We start from the raw sequence: 18,157 nt of genomic DNA on the forward strand, positions 1-18,157 counted from the left end.
GGATTCAAACTCTTGTCCTCATGCTTGTCACCTCCCCACCCCCTGCGCGCCCCCCAACCCCCAGCCCTAATTTGTGTTATTTTTAAGCCACCGAGTTTGTGGTGCTGTCACAGAGGCGCAATAGAAAACCAGCACTTTCCACCAAAGTTGTTCATTTGAAGTCCTTTGCAAACCTGGTAACTTAACTGGACATCGTTGTTCTGCGCAGAGCTTGGGAAAGTCACAGCCTCACTCAGTGTGGCAGGATCAGCTGCATGCTGTACGAGGAGACTGCAGACATCCCTTATTTATTTATTGTTTGTTTGTTTCTTTCTTTCTTTGTTTCTTTCTTTGCTGCCTATGCCCTGGGCTGCCTGCTGCCTGACCCTACTTACCCTTGGGGTTTAACTGTAATTGGCAACTGGGACAAAGCAGTAAGACGCTTGTCTGGTGGTATGTGATTATCCAATGAGCCCGTGAACCTTATTTATAGATAGTGTCTCCCTAAGCAGCTATGGCTGGCCTGGAATCCAGTGTATAGATTAGGCTGGCCTTGAACTCAAGAGAGATTCTCTCGTCTCTGCTTCCTGAGTGCTGCCATTAAAGGCAAGCACCACTATACCCAGCTCAGACATTGGTCTCCAAACAGCATCCCTTTTCCCATGATTCATCTCTCTGTTTTCTAGCCATTCTGCTTAGCCCCCAACCTAAGTGTTGGCATCATTCTAGGCCAGGAGGTTTGAAACACTGTCAATAGGTCCGTACTAGATAGTTTTATGTCCACTTGACATAAGATGAGGACATCTGAGAGGAGGTATCAATGGAGAAAACACTTTAGGACTGATGGTGGAGGGCTCAGTTCATTGTGAGTGGGGACAGCCATGCCCAGGTGGTCCTGGGTTCTATAAGAAAGCAGGCTGAGTAAGTCATGTGAAGTACGTCAGCAAGCAGCATCCCTCCAGGGTCTCTGCAGCAGCTCCTGCCTCCAGGTTCCTGCCCTCGCTTCCTTCAACGATGGACTGTGACGCAGAAGTATAAGCCGAGTAAACCGGTCCTTCCCCAAGTTGCTTTTGGTTATGGTGTTTCATCACAGCAACTGAAATCCCGACTAAGACAACATTCCAGGACGAACTTTCTGGAGGAAGGAGGATCGAAGGGCAGGACTGTCGAGGAGGTGGGGAGGTGCAGAGTGTATCATCTGGAAAAAAGGAAAGCTGACTGCATTCAGTAGGAGAATTCCATCAGGCACAAAAAGAACTTGGTGTGGCAACTGGAGGGCCCGCTGACATGAAAACGTTTACTTTTGATATGGTGTTTGGAATAGCTACTGGACAAAGAAATGTTTACAAAAGTACTGTTTGTCCAACTCTAGATGAGGTCATTATGAGCAATAATTGCCCCATCTTTACAGACAGGCACTGGAAAAGCTTTTACAGCAGAAAATGAAAGGTCACCTGCGAGGAGGCTCCTTCGGCTGGTATGACTTCATGAACTTAGCAAATCCAGGGGAATTCAACTGATAATGGTACTGGGTTTTCAAAGTGTCTCCATTGGATATCTATACTGAAGAACTTTTTTTTGTCATTTTGTTTTTGAGATAGGGTTTCTCTGTGTAGCCTGGAGCTCACTCTATAGACCAGGCTGGCTTTGAACTCACAGAGCTCCACCTGCCTCAGCCTCCTGAGTGCTGGGATTAAAGGTGGGCAGCACCACCACCCTGATATGAGGAACTTTTCGATATTCTTAGGCCACCCATTTCTGAGGGAGTGCTTTGTTTGAGAGAGGAGTGATCTGTCAAAGGTTTGGGGGAAATCTCAGTGCATAACAGGGATGAAGGGGCGGCAAGAACAACCAGGCAACCTCGACGAGTGTTCCCTCTAGAGTTTCTGTTACAATACACAAGAAAGGAAGGAAGAAAGCAAGAAAGAAAACAAAGAACCACAGTGGACGGAGAAGAGCTTAGAAAGCTGAATTTGGTTAATCTTGCGGGAAATGAAAAATCTGCCCGCCCTGGAGCTGTTGACAAAATCGTTCAGGAAGCTGAAAATATCAATCAGTCTCTGTTGACTTTGGGTACGAGTTATTACTGCTCTTGTGGAAATAATATCTCTTAGTCTTTATCCAGATTCTGAACTAACCAGACTCCTGCAAGGCTCTCTTGGGGATGTACCAGAACGTCTATAATGGTTGAGTTCGCCTGCACCTCACCATCTTGAGGAAACTGGAGTACTCTCACATAGCAAAGAACATGCTGAGTGAGGCTGGAGTTGATCAGAAACCCACCTCAGGAGCTCCTACCAAGGACAACACAGAAGAGATGGCTTGTCTGAAGTGAGATCCTGTAGTGACCCATGAGAAGAATGGAGTGCAAATCTCTGAAGGAAATTTTAAAGCCATGAATGGAAAATCAACTGTTCAGAAAAAAAAATATTGTTGAATTGGTGCTCTTGTGGAAGAAAGGGCTCGGTGGAATTACAGAGCTATCTGTGGATGATAAAACTGACCAGCCCTGTGGTGCCAAGGCACGACTTTAATCCCAGCTCTTGGGAGGCAGAGGCTCGCTGGCCTCTGTGAGTTCAAGGCCAGCTGGTGGACAGAGTGAGTTCTAGGCCAGCCAGGGCTACACAGAGAAACCATGTCTCAAAAAAGAAAAAAACAAACAAGAAGGATTGCCGGTTCTGATGATTATCACAAGAATGTACACTTTAACCAAGAAGGCATGCAGCTGGTTTGAAGATTCTGTGAAACCCTGTGATTCACTCAACAGGAACCTGGGAACTGAACCGCAAGAGACCACACAGAGATGTGAGGCTCTGAACACAGGCAGTTTGTTTTTCTGAACAGTGGGCATCTTGCTTAAACAGAAGGAAGGAGGAACGCCAGAACTTGATGGAGTTTGTAAGCGGGATGTCCTGAGGCTTCAACTTCAGAAATCACTGGAAACTTAAGTGGACATATTGAGAACCAGCGTAACACCCTTTGTACTCAGAGAACCGCTAATGAAGAAAAATCCAGAGCAGGAAGCCTAGAGTTAATGAAACTATAAGGACTGGTTTGAATAAGCTTAATTGCTTATTACTGAAACTAGCTATCCCAGCAGGTTTGATGCCAGAGAGAAGCTATTTATATCCATCAACACTGGTGAGGACTGAACCGTGGAAACAGATCCTTGCTCAGCTGCAAGAGAAACAGCTTGAGCTGTCAAGGATGCTAAACTGTTCAGAAAACAGCAGAGACCAGTCAGGGCGTGGATGAGGAAAGGGGGTTTCTGGAGCAATGTATTGAAGAACCTTTAATTCAAGAGCCATTTGTATGTTACCCGTGGTGACGTTCCGTTTTTCCAGCACAAAAACACAGGCAGGCAACCCAATGGGGAAGCCTAAGGCGGAGGAAACCTCAGAGTACTCTGTTAAAAAGAGCAGACTGTATTATTCCAAGCCGAGATAAATTTAAGGGTCAAGGTTATTTTTTAAGGAAAAAACAAACAAACAAACAAACAAACAAAAACAAAAAACCAAACCAGCCAGGTGGCAGTGGTGCATGCCTTTAATCACAGCACTAGAGAGGGGGAGGTAGACAGTTCTCTGTGAGTTCGAGGCCAGCGTAGTCTACAAAGCTAGGACAGCCAGTGCTACCTAGAGAAACCTTTTCTTAAGAAAACCAAAAATAATAATAAACAAAACCCAAGACGTCACAATTTGAGGCTATGTATAGATGGTGTGGGATAGACTATCACGCAATGGTCGGTGCAGTTGACTTGAATGTCCTCTTTTGTCACACTGTGGTCCAGGTGTGTAGGAGGGTGGGCTTCACTGGGATTATGTTGAGCATGTGTGTTTCTAGCTCTTTTTTTATAAAGCAGCCCTTCTATAACAAATGAGAAGCATTTCTCCTGTATACTATTACCTAGCAAATACACGGTAAGTGTGCAGTTGTAGCTTGGACTGACATAGGGGAGTGTTGTCAGAAGGTGGCCTTGAAAGGGGCCGTCTCCTTTGCTGTTTTCCTGTTTTGTCTGCTCAGCTCACTTCTCCCCTCTCATGCTACCTCCCCATTTGTAGAACTGCAGGTTTCCTTATTATGAGAAATCCAGGTCTTTACCTAGCAATCCTAAGCACGTGTCTATGGTTAGCTCTACAAGCACTGCCAATATTGTCAATAATAAAGTTGAACGTGGAGGTAAAATTTTACACACGCACACATACACACACACTAAATGTGGACTTGATGGATTAAACCATTGAACTACTTGCCACAGAGATTTTTAGCCTCCTAAGTGACGGAAATGACATGCAGTGTCTGGACACCAAGAGCAGATGCTCATGTGCCTTTATTGAGAGCCTTTGTAATAAACGCAGATACTGGGCTTTAGTGTGATTGTGGCGTTAAATTGAAAGAAAAATAACAAGCAAACAGGCAAGTGACTATCATACCGCGTGTGCCATAGAGATGTTTTAACATTTTAAATTTTTAATTTTTTTTTTTTTTAGGTTTAGGTACACGAATGTTTCCTTGGTTTATCTCTGGGTGCCACAAGCCTGCCGTGCAGATGCAGAGAACAGAAGAGGAGGCTGAGTCCCTTGGGAACCGGAGTGAGGCTGGGTATGAGCCACCATGGGTGGGGGCAGGGAATCAAACATGGGGCCTCTGCAAGAGTGCTCTGAAGTGCTAAGCCGTCTTTCCAGACCCCGAAACTTTTATTTATTAGTGTTACTGAACATATATGGAGGTTAGAGGACAACTTTGTGGAGTTGGTTCTCTCGTTTTATATTTATGTAGGTTCTAGAGTGTAGTTCTCAACCTTTCTAATGCTGCAACCCTTTGATACAGTTCCTCACATTGTGGTGACCCCAACCATAAAATTATTTTTGTTGTTACTTCAAAACTGTGATTTGCTTCTGTTATAAATTGTAATGTGGGGCTGGGGATTTAGCTCAGTGGTAGAGCGCTTACCTAGGAAGCGCAAGGCCCTGGGTTTGGTCCCCAGCTCCGAAAAAAAAAAAAAAGAACCAAAAAAAAAAAATTAAAAAAAAATTGTAATGTAAATATTTGTTCTCCAGATGGTGTTAGGTGACCTCTGTGAAAAGCTCATTATGACCCATTGAGAACCAATGTTATGTGTGTGTGTGTGTGTGTGTGTGTGTGTGTGTGTGTATAACACTATTTTGTTTTTGTGAAATGGTGTGATCCTGGTATCTAAATCCCCTTTTGGGAATACTGTGACAGGGTCTCATGGAGCCCAGGCTGGCCTCGATATATAACCAGGATGACCCTGAATTCTTGCCTCCCCATCCCAAATGCTGTGAACATAGGCACGTGCTACGACCCAGCTTCACCTTTCCTTATTGAAGCCAAAAGTATGACTGTTTCCACTCCTGGAATAACCCCATTCTGCCCTAGGTGTACTGTTGACACCCACTCACCAGTGCCTGTCATTCTTAGTTTCCACCATTTTGTAACCCAGAACCTTCAATTGCTTGACCAAGCTACCACCCGAACTCCCACCATTTCTAATCCCGGCTCTTTGACTAATCTTTGTAAGAGATGACTTTTTGTTACTGCGTATATTATACAGCTTTTTGGACCTGAGAGTCCAGATAGTATAGCAGTTTTGGAGACTGGAAAAGCAGCAATCGTCCCTAACTGCTGAAACATCTCTCCAGCCCCTGGAAGGGTTTTATTTTTTGAGACAGAGTTTCCCTCACGACAAGTCCCTACCCCCTCCCTCTCTCCCCACAACACTGTTTTCTCTGTGTGACAGCCCTAGGTGTCCTGGAACTCGATTTGTAGACCAGGCTGGCCTTGAGCTCATATATCCACCTGCTTCCTGAGGACTGCAGCTAGAGGTCTGTGCCACTTCACCAGGCTGAAGAGTAATTTCTAAAGGGCTACACAGATAATCATGTCGAGTCGTTATATACTTGCTGAGCAAGTTACACTACTCTAATCAGCACTAGCTGTTTCTTTAGGAATTAAGCTCTTGCGCAGATGGAGTCAGGGAAAACTACACACATGCAAAACAAACTTTTAAGAAGGCTGTCAGTAGTAGCCATTAGCAACATGTAGCTACGTGTAATCTAGCCACTTATGGATCGCACAGTAGGCACTCCTGGCCTAGAGTTACTATGCTAGGCAACAAAAATAATTTCTACCACAAGGTTAAGTTTTACTGGGCAACAGAAGGTCATTAAATTTCTGATTTTGACACAAACACCAAAGTTCCCCATAGGCTCATGTGTTGAATGCAGTCTTTAGTTGATTGTGATATTTGGGGGGTTGAGGAACTTTAGAAGGCAGGGCCTCGGTGGAGGAGGTAGGTCACCGGGGGTGCACGAGCATGTCTATGAAGTTTATACCTGGTCCCAAGTGTTCTTTGGTACGTCAAGAACAGCCTCTTCCATCACATCTTGCCCTTTGTGACATCCCTTCCAAGGTCCCTGGGACAAACAACCGCAGACCAAAATCTTGAACAAATCTTTCATCCTTTAAAAATATACCATTTTTCATAGGGATTTTGATTTTTCACACATTTCAGTGTGTTCTACTTTAAGTAAACTAAGGGTGGCCTTTTGTTGTTTTGAGGCAGGGTCTCACTATGCATACCAGGCTGACCTCAAACTCACAAAGATCTGCCTGCCTCTACCTCCCAGCCCTGGGATTCAAGGTGTGTGTCACCATGCCAAGCCTAAGGCTGGCTTTAACACAGAAGACTAGGTGTCAGGTACTTGTGATGAAACTCTGGGTGTAGACTGCCTTATGTGGTAGATGATGCCCCAGGCTCCACTCTGTAGAACCAGCTCTCCCCACTTCACTGCTGGGATCTTAGGGGGCAGCAATGGTGAGCAGGGGGAGGACAGGCTGTTCTTCATTCTCTTGGGGTGAGGTCTTCCCATGCTGTTAGGAGCTCTGCCCCCAAGATGTTAGTAACTTTGATGATGAATTTACCTCAGAAGCACCTATTCTGACTCCCCCTCGAGAACCGAGGATACTCTTGGAGGAGGAGCAGGAGGTGTTCCGCGATTTTGACTACGTTGCTGATTGGTGTTAAGTTTCTGGACACTGAGACCAAGTGGACTGACAGACAAGACCTCTAGAGAACAGCAGCCTTTCATTTGGTTTCCGTGCCCAGGAGCTTTTGAGGCCATATAAAGCACATGAAGATGTGGTTACAGCACTGTTCATACCTTCTTAATGTTTTCAATGGAAATCTGAACACTGGAAGCAGTTTCACGGAGTTTAGGCTGAGTGAACATTGGCCATGGAAATCCATTACAAATAAATACTTTTACATCAATACTCTATTTTTAAAAGAAGAGGAACCACTCTTTTATTGTCCCCATCTTTGCCCTAGCCTGCCTTAAGTGGAAGGAAGATTAATCACTTGACTGTATTTTACAAAAGAAAAAATAGGGCTTTGGATGCTATTACTGGTCATATAAAAAGTATGATTCTGTTTGAAAAAAAAAAAAAAGGAGCTCTGCCCCCATTGCTTTCTGCACTTGAGGCACAACTTTGTTTCCCACATGCACTCTGTTCCTGTAGCTCAAGGGATCCAAATCTGTGACTGTGGTTCTAAGCTGGAGCACAGAGTCTCAGGGTGAGTGGGCTTTCCAGAGAATCAGGCTCATTGTGTTGCAGCCTGGAGAGCTTCTCAGACTCTGGTATAACAGTGCTTTTCTGGAGACGCTGTTCCTGTCTGCACCAGTGTAACAGATTACTAGTAACTCCTCTGGAAATGGTTAAATCTTAAAATCACTTTTTACTTGAATGAAATTTCTTAAACTTTCATTGAATTTCTATTGTTGAGAATTATTTCACTCTAGAGTTTAGTAGCTGGGGGTGGTGCCACACTTCTGGAACCTTAGCACACAGGAAGCAGAGGCAGGAGGATCATGATTTTGGGGCTAGCCTCTCTCCTAAAACTTGAGGATTTCCCACTTTATCAGGCAGTATTTATGGGATGACTTGAAAACTACACAATAGCTTCCACTACCGCTATAGCTCAGGTCACCGATCAGAGGTTGCCTACGGAACATGGAACCCTCATTTCAAAGGCCTCTGCAGTATTTTCCTCGAGCACAGCTATTTCTGATTTGGCCCAAAGCCATCTGGACACAAGTTTGGATAACACTGTGGCTAAGAAACCAGAAAAAGGTGGGGGGGGGGGACTAGGAAGGTAAAAAGCTTGCTGTACAAACATTGGGACCAAATTCTGGTCCTTTGTGCCCATATAAGCTGCCTATGGTGGTACCAAGTGTAACCCCAGCATGCGGATGGGGGTAGAGATAGGTGAGTCCTGGGTCCCACTGGTCTGTTGGGCTAATCTACACAGCAAATTTCAGGTTCAGTGAAAAGATCACCTTTCTTTGAAGAGAAATGCCAAAAGCAGGCAGTGCTCTTTAGATCGACAGTTTAAGAGGAAACTCTGAGACCCAGTTCAGCAGCAGGCGTAAGTTCCTTTTGCCCATGTGCGGGGACCTGCCCTGCTCAACTAGAGAAAACGGTGTCCCTGCTTGGTGATGACTAGTGCTCTTCCTCCCAGAGCTGAGGTACTCACTTGGGGGTAAGGGCAGCTTCACTGTGCCTGTGTTATTAGAGTCATGGATCACACCCTCCACCTTAGAGCAGTATGAGCTGTGCTTTCCTGTCTATGTAAGCATGCCGGTGCCTTGCAAGCCAGTGAGTGATTTACTGTCTATGCTCTCAGTTGAGCTTCTTGAAGAAAAACAGCTTTCCCCTTTTTTCTTTTTTCTTTTTGCATCCACATCCCGAGTGGCTAGCTAATATCTGCATATACTAGGCACTCTGTGAGTGGATTGTAGCTGGTCTTTGCTACTTTCTGGGTTCTTCTTTTTCCCACCCTTTATTCTCCCTTCTCCCAGGTTTCAGCCCCTGACACTAGATAGGAAACAAGGACGGAGGGGAGAGAGGAATTAGGAAAACCCCCGAGTCTAATCTCTTTCCGTTTGTTTCTTTGACCACAGCTAGAAAACCACAAGTAACCTCCCTAAACGGCTAAGAACCATTCTTCTCCCCGACCAGCATTTGCGGACCCTCTGGAAAGCGCCCAGAATCCCAAATGTTATACAATCGCAGAAATTGTCTGCAGCTGGCAAAATCACTACTCTGCTAGAGCACGAGGGAAATCAGCCAGCTGCTGCGGACAGTCGGAAGCAGCCCCGAGTCCCTACACCTGGGATTAAAACACAGGCACATCGCTACAGTGGACTGTTCTGTGGAAGACCTCCACTCTGACTTTGGAAACGGCACTCTCCACCCGGTCTGGACCCCAAGTGAGATCTGTTAAGAAGTGTAGAGGCCCTTTCACTGTCTATTATGGCGGCATGGAGTGTCCAAGCCATTGTCTTTTCCTGGATCCTTACAGGTTAACTCTTAACACATTTCTGCTTACATTTACAATGGCATCTTCTTTAAATTGAAAGAAAAAATGTGTATGAGTGTTATGCCTTGCCTGTCTGTGCACCACCTACCTCACAAAGGCCAGAAGAGGGTGTCAGTTCCCCTGGATGATTATCAGTGCTTAGAATCAAACCACGGTCCTCTGGGAGAGCAGCAAGTGCTATTAGCTGCTGAGCCCTCTCTCTAGCTCTCTACTGACCAGTTGGACCAGGGCCTACAGATCTGGCCGCTGATGTATGTCTTGCCACATTGGTGGCCTTGGAAATGAGACTCAGTGTTGCTGGGTGAGGTTTTTCATTTGGTTCTGGTTTTTCATTTGTAATTAATACAACAGTCTCTGGAAATCTGAAATAAAGCAAGGTCAGTTGTTTGATGCATGGCGATCAGCCTTCACTATCCTCACACTGGCTATCCCAGAGCAGAGCTGGAGGATCAGCCAACAGAACGTTCAGCAAGCTGGAAAGGCCCAGGGATCCATTACTGTGGACCTTGCATGTCCTACACAGTTCCAAATTTGCAAACAATAATTTAGGGCTAGGCTTCATTCTCTTTCCTTTGTATTCTAATCTGGGAACTAGAGGAAAACAGGACCATGGGTTCTCCAAGGACAGCAACACAGTCTTAGTCCATTCATTACTTGAGGGGGAAAAGGCAGAGACCTGTTGGTTCAGAAAAATGTTCTTACTAGGATTCTGCGTTCCAGTGCAAAGTCAGACACTTGCTTCTCTTTTCTCCTCTTCTATCTATTCTGGCCTATAGCAATTAGAGTTTAGGAGCACTGGGTGGGAGTCCAAGGCATGATCCCCAATATCCAGCTTCAGGAAAGAGGGGTGTTGAAGAGGTTTTAGATCCCAGCCTACGGTACCTGAAACATAAGGAACACTAAACAGCCTCCACTAGCACAGATGGGCAAGCAAGGGGCAATTCCAGCCACATAGTAACCATTCCAGGACTCTGCTTTTTCCTTTCTTCATTTTTGTCTTTTTTGGTCTTCTGAGACAGAGTTGTTTCTCTGTCTAGCCCTAACTATCTTGGTGCGTACTCTGTAGACAGACCTGGCTGGCCTTGAACTCAGAGATGCATCCTGAGTGCTGGGATCAAAGGCAGGCATCATTCCTCCTGGTTAGGACTCAGGACTCAGCTCTTTATCTGAACGGTGCTGGCTAGTGTTAGGTCCACTTGACACAAGCTAGAGTCATCTGAGAGAAGGGAGCTCAATTGAGACAATGTCTCTACAAGATTGGGCTGTATACAAGCCTGTAAGGCATTTTCTTAATTAAGATTAATGTGGGAGGGCTCAGCCATTTATGGGTGGAGCCACCTCTGGGCTGGTGGTTTCATTGTTGAAGAAAGCAGGCTGAGTGAGCCCGAACAGAACGAACGCAGGGACCATCTGTAGCCGCTGCATCAGCTCCTTCCTCCAGGTGCCTGCTCTGAGTTCTTGCCCTGATTTCCCTTCAGGAAGGACTGTGAAACCGAAGTGAAAGTGAAATAAACCCTTTCCAACCCCGGTTGCTTTTGGTCAAGGTGTTCGTTCCATCACAGCAACAGAGAGCCTAATTCTTGTCTGCACCAGAAGTTTCCACACAAGAAAAGCCTAGGACAGCAGAGTAAGCCTGTGCATGCTCCATGGGGACTCTGAAGTAACAGCGCATGCACAGGTAAAGTCTAGGCACACCTCAGGAATCAAACCCCAGCAGGGAATAAACACTGTGTCTCTTCCTGGTCACAGGGTGTGTCGGGTACCCTGTCTCACACTTACAATCCCAGATCTTAGGAGACTGAGGAGGACTGCTGTATCTTCAGGCTGGCTGCACTGCACAGTGGGGTCCAGGGCTTCTTGGGCTATGAGTAAAAACCCTATCTAAAGAAAATTCCCAAAACCCAACCTCAACTCCCAAACCAAAAAAGGGCAACATTTTCCTGCTTTAAGCTGTAAATAAATTAACCAATCAGAATCAAGTTGAAATTGAAAGGCGTTAAAAGCAAACACTTTGCCCGCTGGCTTGCTTTAGTTTTATACTGTCTGTCTGGCTTTCTTTCTCTACTAATCCAGTAATCATAATCCTTCCTTTTCTGGGGATAGTGCGGTAAACAGGGTCTCTCTGTGTAGTACTGGTGACCTGGAACTCGCTAGGTATGAGAGACAGACCTTCAACTCACAGAGGTTCACCTGCCTCTGCACCCTGAGTCTGAGATTAAAAGTGTGGTAATTCTTGAAGTCTATGCTCATGCAGTCTTTATTAATTAATTAATTAATTTCCCCCTCAGGGTGGTAATCGCTTCATGAAAAGTTTCTCTAATACAGCCCTAAGTCTAACTGGAAAAAAAAAAAGTCCCTAATCATATTGTATTCCCAAGCAAACACCAAGTTTTAGCATTTTATACAGGGTTTAGATATTTAGAAAATTTAAATATCTCTTTCAACTCCTGAATTTTCTTTATGGTGTTGTTAGCCAAACGTTTTCTCAATCACTAATACCTTTGAAGTGTGTACACAATTAAGCAGGGAAAGTAAGCATGATTAAATTTTGAGGGCTTTTTATTGTGAAAATGAATTTTAAAGTTATGAAAATTCTAAAGCAGTCTATACCTCACAGTGAAGGGAGTGACTACGAAAGCTGGCATTACTAGCATTTGTATAACAACCTGGGAGGTCAAAGAAAGCCAAGGCTCTCTTACAGAGAGCGATTTTTTTTTTTTAGATGGACTGTACTTGGTCCACTTCTGGAATCTTAACATCCCACAGTCTTACGATGAAAACTCTGTTTAGTTCCAAAATCATGGATGCTAGCACAAAAGATTCCTCTCCTCTCTCCTTTTTAAAAACAAAAGCAGGAATGTTTAAGAGAAATAGAAAGCAGGATGGGGAGTCCGCATGGCAAAAGGCTGGCCCAAGCAGACCAGCAAACAAGAAATCACAACAAAAATAAACCCAAACCTAAACAAGTGAATGAAATATATATGGAATGTAATCTTGTTAATAAAATACAAGGGACAAAACTCATGCTCAATCTTGTATACTAGCGGTGAATTTTAAAAAAAGTGATTATTTGGGGGACAGTATTATTTAGCGAGGCTTTAAAGTGCAACCCTAATTTCTAAATGACATGTAACCCTGGCCTCATCAATAATTTTATACATAAGAGGCATAACTTACCAGGTTGTAAAAAAAAAAAAATTAAAGAAAATCCATCAAGGCACTAAGAGCATTTCATTTGTCTACATCACATGGGCCTGTGTTTGAGACTGTTGGAAGAATGGGGTGTTATGATCACGGTACATGGTATACACGCATGAAACTATCAAAGAATAAAAAGTATTCTTTAAGGGAAAGAAAAAAGAAACTATGGAATTCAGTTTGCCCCTTCTCGAAAACTCTGATGGGGACTTTGAGTCTGCATGAATTTGGTGATCAGTAGCGCTGTGAGACGAACGGGTCACTCCTGTGTCTAGTGCACCCCGCTCCAGCAGTGGCTTGTCCAGAAAAAGAACAGATGAAAAATTGGAGGTAAGGGAAAAAACCGCTCCTTTAAACTTTATTTATTTATTTATTTATTTATTTATTTATTTATTTATTTTTGGTCGATAAGGTGTCTTGCCCAGGCTGGCTTCCAATTGGATGAGATGACCTTGAACTTCTGATCCTCTAGCCTCCGCTTCCAGAATGCTGGGCTTACAGCCTGCGCAACACGTAGGAATCGAACCCTGGGCCCGGAAGATGCCAGACAAGCACTGTGCCAATTGAGCCACAGGTCCAGGTCCCCTTCGGGCGACTTCTCGTTCAGGACGTTTGGTCCTGGCTCAGCATACCTACTGTCCGCGCCTGGGTTTGGCGGGACTCTCGCAGCCCCAGTGGCCTTCTTAGGAGTCCCTGAGGCAGTCCACGTCCGCTCGTCTCCGGAGGGCGGCGCACCGCGGGGAGGCTTGCGGCTCTCTCGGACTCTCCTCAGCGGGGTTCCGACGCGAGGCCCTGAAAGTCCTGCCCCGGGAGCGACGCCATCTTGTCGCTGCCGTCCTTCTCCTCCTCTTCCTCCTCCTCTTCCTCAGCCGCTCGCGCTCCCAGGCTCCTGGCTTCCCCGCCCCGCCGCGGGACACACGCGGCGGAGGAGGGGCGCAAGCTGCCGGCCACGCCTCCTGGGCCCGCAGCCCTGCGCGGGGCGGAGCCGGCCTCGGAGGCCCGCGGCCTCGGGGCGCGGCCTGCACGGGCCCAGGCACCTCCCCGAGCCCGCCCGGCTGCGGCCCCCTAAGGGCCCGACAAGCCAAGCAGCGCTCCGCCTTCTCCGCCCCGCCGCCGCCCCGGGAGCCCGGCCGCGGCCCGGCGCCGCCTCTTCCGCCTCCCGCGTCCGCGCGGGCGGGCCCGACGTCAGCGCCGCCCCGCCCGGCCCAGCTTCGGCCTCGGCCTCGCAGCGCGGCGGCGGCGCAGGTCCCTCCCCAGACATGGCCCTGGGAGGCGGCAGCACATGGCGGCCGCGGCGGCCGTGAGCGCGCCCCCGGCCAGCCCCAGCCCGCCCTGAGGCTGCCCGCGCCCGCCGGCCGCGCCACGGCCCCGCCGCCCCCCGCCCCGCCGCCGCCGGCCCCGCCGCCCGCGCGCGCCCGCCTCGCCGCCGCCATGGGCGTGCAGGGCTTCCAGGACTACATCGAGAAGCACTGTCCGAGCGCCGTGGTGCCGGTGGAGCTGCAGAAGCTGGCCCGGGGCAGCCTGGTGGGCGGCGGGCGGCAGCGGCCCCCGCAGACCCCGCTTCGCCTGCTGGTGGATGCCGACAACTGCCTGCATCGCCTGTACGGTGGCTTCTACACCGACTGGGTGAGCGGCGGCCAGTGGAACCACATGCTCGGCTACCTGGCGGCTCTGGCCAAGGCCTGCTTCGGAGGCAACATCGAGCTCTTCGTCTTCTTCAACGGCGCGCTCGAGAAGGCCCGGCTGCACGAGTGGGTCAAGCGGCAGGGTAACGAGCGCCAGACAGCGCAGCAGATCGTCAGCCATGTCCAGAACAAGGGCACGCCACCGCCCAAGGTCTGGTTCCTGCCTCCGGTCTGCATGGCCCACTGCATCCGCCTGGCGCTCATCCGCTTCCACGTCAAGGTGCGGCTGGAGCCGGTTGGCTGGGGTCTCTTAGGGCTGGGTCTGGGGTCTCTTTGGGCCTGAGTCAGGGTCGGGCCTGGTGCCCTTTGGACTATGGTTCCCTTCGGGTTTGGGTCAGAGTTGGGTCTGGGGTCACTTGGACAGGAGTTACAGTTGGGCTCCAGGCCTCTTAGTGCTTGTGTTTGGGCTGGGCCTGAAATTGCTTGGGTAGCGATTGGAGTTAAGTCCGAGGTTCCTTCGGCCAGGGTTCGGGGCTTGGCCTAGGGTCTTTTTGGGCTTGGGTTTGGGTTAGACTTGGGGACGTCTCTTGGGCCGGTGTCAGCACTGAACTAGTTCCGGGAAGCCCAGCCTGACCCACAGTGAGACTTGGGTGCTCCTGCCCGTGGAAGGCCTCGGAGCAGGCCTCAGTGTCCCTCAGGGCCCCTCTTGAGACACAGCGTGTCACCATGCTCAGGCTTGCTGCAAGCTCGGCAGAGGGGGCCTGGAGCAAGATGGATGTCCGAGGCCTTTAGGCCTGGTGTGGTTGAAGTCTGTCCACACCATTCCTCCCTACTCTGGCCTGCTGTGGGCTCATAGATTTGTTCATGGGACACTCGAGGTTGGTGGACAGACCCTCACCCCAAGTGGGATTGGTGGTGTCATCTCCCACATCCTCCGTCTTTCCCCTCCTCTTGGAGGCAGGCAGGCTACCCACTGGCCTTAGCCTTAAGTGTATACCCATCTGTCAAAGTTAACCCGCCCTTTCCCAGCAACAGGTTTATCTGGGAAGTCTGTAGAATAAACGGGAGTAGATTGCCTGGGCCTTAGGCACAGGAAGCTGAAACAGCCTCCAAAGCTGTGGGAGAGGAGGAACCTTGCGTACAGACCGGTGCTGGCCTCTTAGTTCTGAAGGCAGGTACCCTGCTCCTCTACCTTTAAAAGTGTAGTGTTTGGAGAAATTGTCTACGGTAACATTTTGGCTTTAGATTTCAAGGTACTACTGTAAACTTGCTGAGATGGGCTCTTGTCAGTTCTGTGACTTTTAAAGTGGCTCCGGTCTGCATGTCTACTGTGAAGGTAGTAGTTCAGAACCGGGAAGAATTTGGGGGTCGTTTGGCATAGGCAGGGGCTTGTGAGAGCTGTTTTCCTGCTGCACAGGAAGTGTTCAGTGACCTTCAGCAGCCCTGATTGGTGGGGAAGGAGAGCTCCACATTGTCAGCCCTCTGCTGTCCCGTTGGCAGATGGTTCTGCAGCCAAAATTGGGCCAGAGAACTTAAGGGCCCGAGGTTGACTGAAAGCTGAGCACCTAACTGATCCTCAGCTTTGGTAGCTTGCATTTTCATGGTTTAAAAAAAAACAAAACAAAACCAAAAACCACTTATTTGGGTGCGGGGTACAGGGTGAGGCTGCTTCAGTTTTTAAGACTTGCCACACTGTCTTCCAGCTTGCCCTTTCTTTGGAAACTGAGCTTGAGTTAAAACTTTCAGCATGCCTCCCTCTTCCTGATCATCCCTGCTGGCAGTAGTGAGATGGTGGTAGTTAAGCCTAAAATGATTGCGGAAGTCCCACCCAGGATCCCGTTGCAATTGGTGAAGTTGTGTTTAAGTCTGTGGGTGGAGGCTGCTGGATGCTTGGTGATTGGCCCAGGAACATGGCAGATACACAGCGTGTCATTTCTCAGGGAGTTCGTGTGAGAGGCAGTGCGTGCCTCTCACTTTTTCTCTGTAGCCTGGGGCTCTTGGAGGGGGAAGTGAAGCTGTTTCTCTGTGATCTACCTCTAGTGGACAGCCTGAAAATGGTCCTGGTTTAATGTTGCTTAGTGATGGGAAGTAACATGTAAGACACAAAATGAGCCTTAGTACCTGCTTTTGCTAACTGCACAGGGCTGTAGTTTTACTCAGCTAAGTAAAACATTGAATATTACTTCAGATTAGCACCTCCTCTGTGCCTACCCTCCCCCGCCTTGTGTGTGCACACGTGCGTGCTCATTAGACAGTGTTGTCTTTCCTGCCTGCTCTCTCTCTCAGCCTTCTCTAGCCTTTGCAGATGCAATTCTGGCAATTCTAGCCGTCCATTTTCTCAACTCTGAGGAGAGGTGAAGAAGACGGTCTGCTGGAGGCAGGAGCTCCATTAATAGCAAAAAGTGGCACTGAGAGAAGAGGTGAAGCTGTAAAAAATAGCCAGAATTCTGGGAGCTATTTTAAAACAAGAAGCCAGTCCTGTGTACTTTGGTATCCCTGAGGGTAGTTCAGTTATTTATTCTAAAAAGGGTGATTTTGAGGGCCTGGGAGATGACTTAGTGGTTAACAGCATGCACTCTTGCAGAGGACCTGGATGATTCCCAGCACCCTCTGATACTTAAGTTCCAGGGCCTCTGAAGCCCTCTCTGACTTCCACAGGTACAGAGATGTGAATGTGGTACAAAACACATCAGCAGGCAGACCATTCAGACACATAAAACTAAAAGTAATTTTTAAAGTAATGATTGACTATACATGTTTAAAAGATATTTTTGAGTCATAAAAATTATCTTTGCTGGTCTCCGTTTAAGGGAGTGTATGTTTCTATATGTGTGTCTGTGTTGGATTTTTAAATGTTCTCTGGAGGCTCACAAATGCTCAGTGATGCACTATCACTATATATCTTCCAGAATGGGTGAGCAGCTGCAATTGGGTTGGTAGTTGTTTTATTTTATTTAGAATGTGTATGGGTGTTCTGCCTGCATTATGTCTGTGCACCTCTTTTGTGCCTGGTGCCTGGAAAGGTCAGCATAAGACATTGGATTTCCCAGAATCGGAGTTACACATGGTTGTGAGCTACCGTGTGGTTGCTGGGAATTGAACCCAGGTCCTCTGGAAGAGGTAGTGCTCTTCCGCTGAGCCAATGGGTGTCTTCTTAATGAAACTTTATCATATAAATACTGGCCTTCGGTCCTGAGAATTTTGTCCTGCATGTGTGAAGCCTAAGGCCCATGCCTGGCACTGCATCAACTGGACATAGTGGCACACACCTCTAAGTCTCAGTTCTTGGAAGGTAAAGGCAGGAGGATCAGAAGTTGAGAGTTATCCTTGCCTGCATAGCATGTTAGTGCCCAGCCTAGGCTTCATGAGACCCTGCCTTAGGCAAACAAAACAAAACAAAAATGAAGACCAAAAGACACCACCATCACCCAAAAACTAGCAGTTGTGGAGGTGTCTTGGTTGGTAATCCTGCTGTACAGCAAGAAGTTCTACCGTAGAACTCCAGCACCCAGAGAAAAAGCCGAGTACTGCACCGTGCAGCCCCAACCCCAGTCAGTGCTGGTGGGGTGGACATGGGAAGATGCCCGGGGCTTGCTGACCGGTAAGTTCATTGTGAAGACCCCCATTGTCAACCTCAGGCTTCCATACAACTTGTCCATATACACATGCACACACATGCTCCAAGCCAAGTTCCCAAAGTGTCAGGTGGTTGCCAAACTTCTGTTATGGTGATGATAACATTTAAAAATCAAAAGTATACCAAAGATAAGCTGAAATTTTTTACTATATGCAAACTACTACTTTTTTTTTTAAAAAAAAAGATAAATAAGATACAAAGATTAAAAAAGGTAAAGATATTGACATGAACACCTATGCATATATTATGTTGTGTAAAAACATTTCTGTTACAAACATACTGAAGCTGTCTTTTTCACGTTTCCTGGCGTGAAAT

At 47.5% G+C, this 18,157-nt stretch overlaps 1 protein-coding gene, 1 long non-coding RNA gene and 2 pseudogenes across 3 annotated transcripts in view; all 4 read left to right on the forward strand.

The window, feature by feature from the left end:
* LOC148000030 (uncharacterized) overlaps positions 1-12,567 on the forward strand; it is a 31,052-nt gene extending 18,485 nt beyond the window's left edge. The window contains exons 2-3 of the long non-coding RNA XR_015641513.1: positions 4,470-4,581; positions 8,964-12,567. This is a non-coding gene — a long non-coding RNA (uncharacterized LOC148000030). The remainder of the gene's footprint in view (positions 1-4,469; positions 4,582-8,963) is intronic.
* Positions 1,267-2,513, forward strand: Kif11-ps1 (kinesin family member 11, pseudogene 1; annotated as a pseudogene).
* Positions 2,615-3,426, forward strand: Kif11-ps1 (kinesin family member 11, pseudogene 1; annotated as a pseudogene).
* A 1,220-nt stretch (positions 12,568-13,787) lies between the features above and the next one.
* The window catches only part of Fam120a (family with sequence similarity 120 member A), an 83,588-nt gene continuing 79,218 nt past the window's right edge, over positions 13,788-18,157 (forward strand). The window contains exon 1 of one of the 2 annotated variants that reach the window (XM_087590004.1): positions 13,788-14,485. In XM_087590004.1, the coding sequence (XP_087446130.1) occupies positions 14,012-14,485 (474 nt within the window). In that variant the 5' untranslated portion in view covers positions 13,788-14,011. 2 annotated transcript variants of the gene reach the window in all.

Source organism: Rattus norvegicus, chromosome 17 (genome assembly GCF_021556685.1).
Source record: "Rattus norvegicus strain SHRSP/BbbUtx chromosome 17, alternate assembly SHRSP_T2T, whole genome shotgun sequence".
In the NCBI taxonomy this organism is placed as follows: Eukaryota; Metazoa; Chordata; class Mammalia; order Rodentia; family Muridae; genus Rattus; species Rattus norvegicus.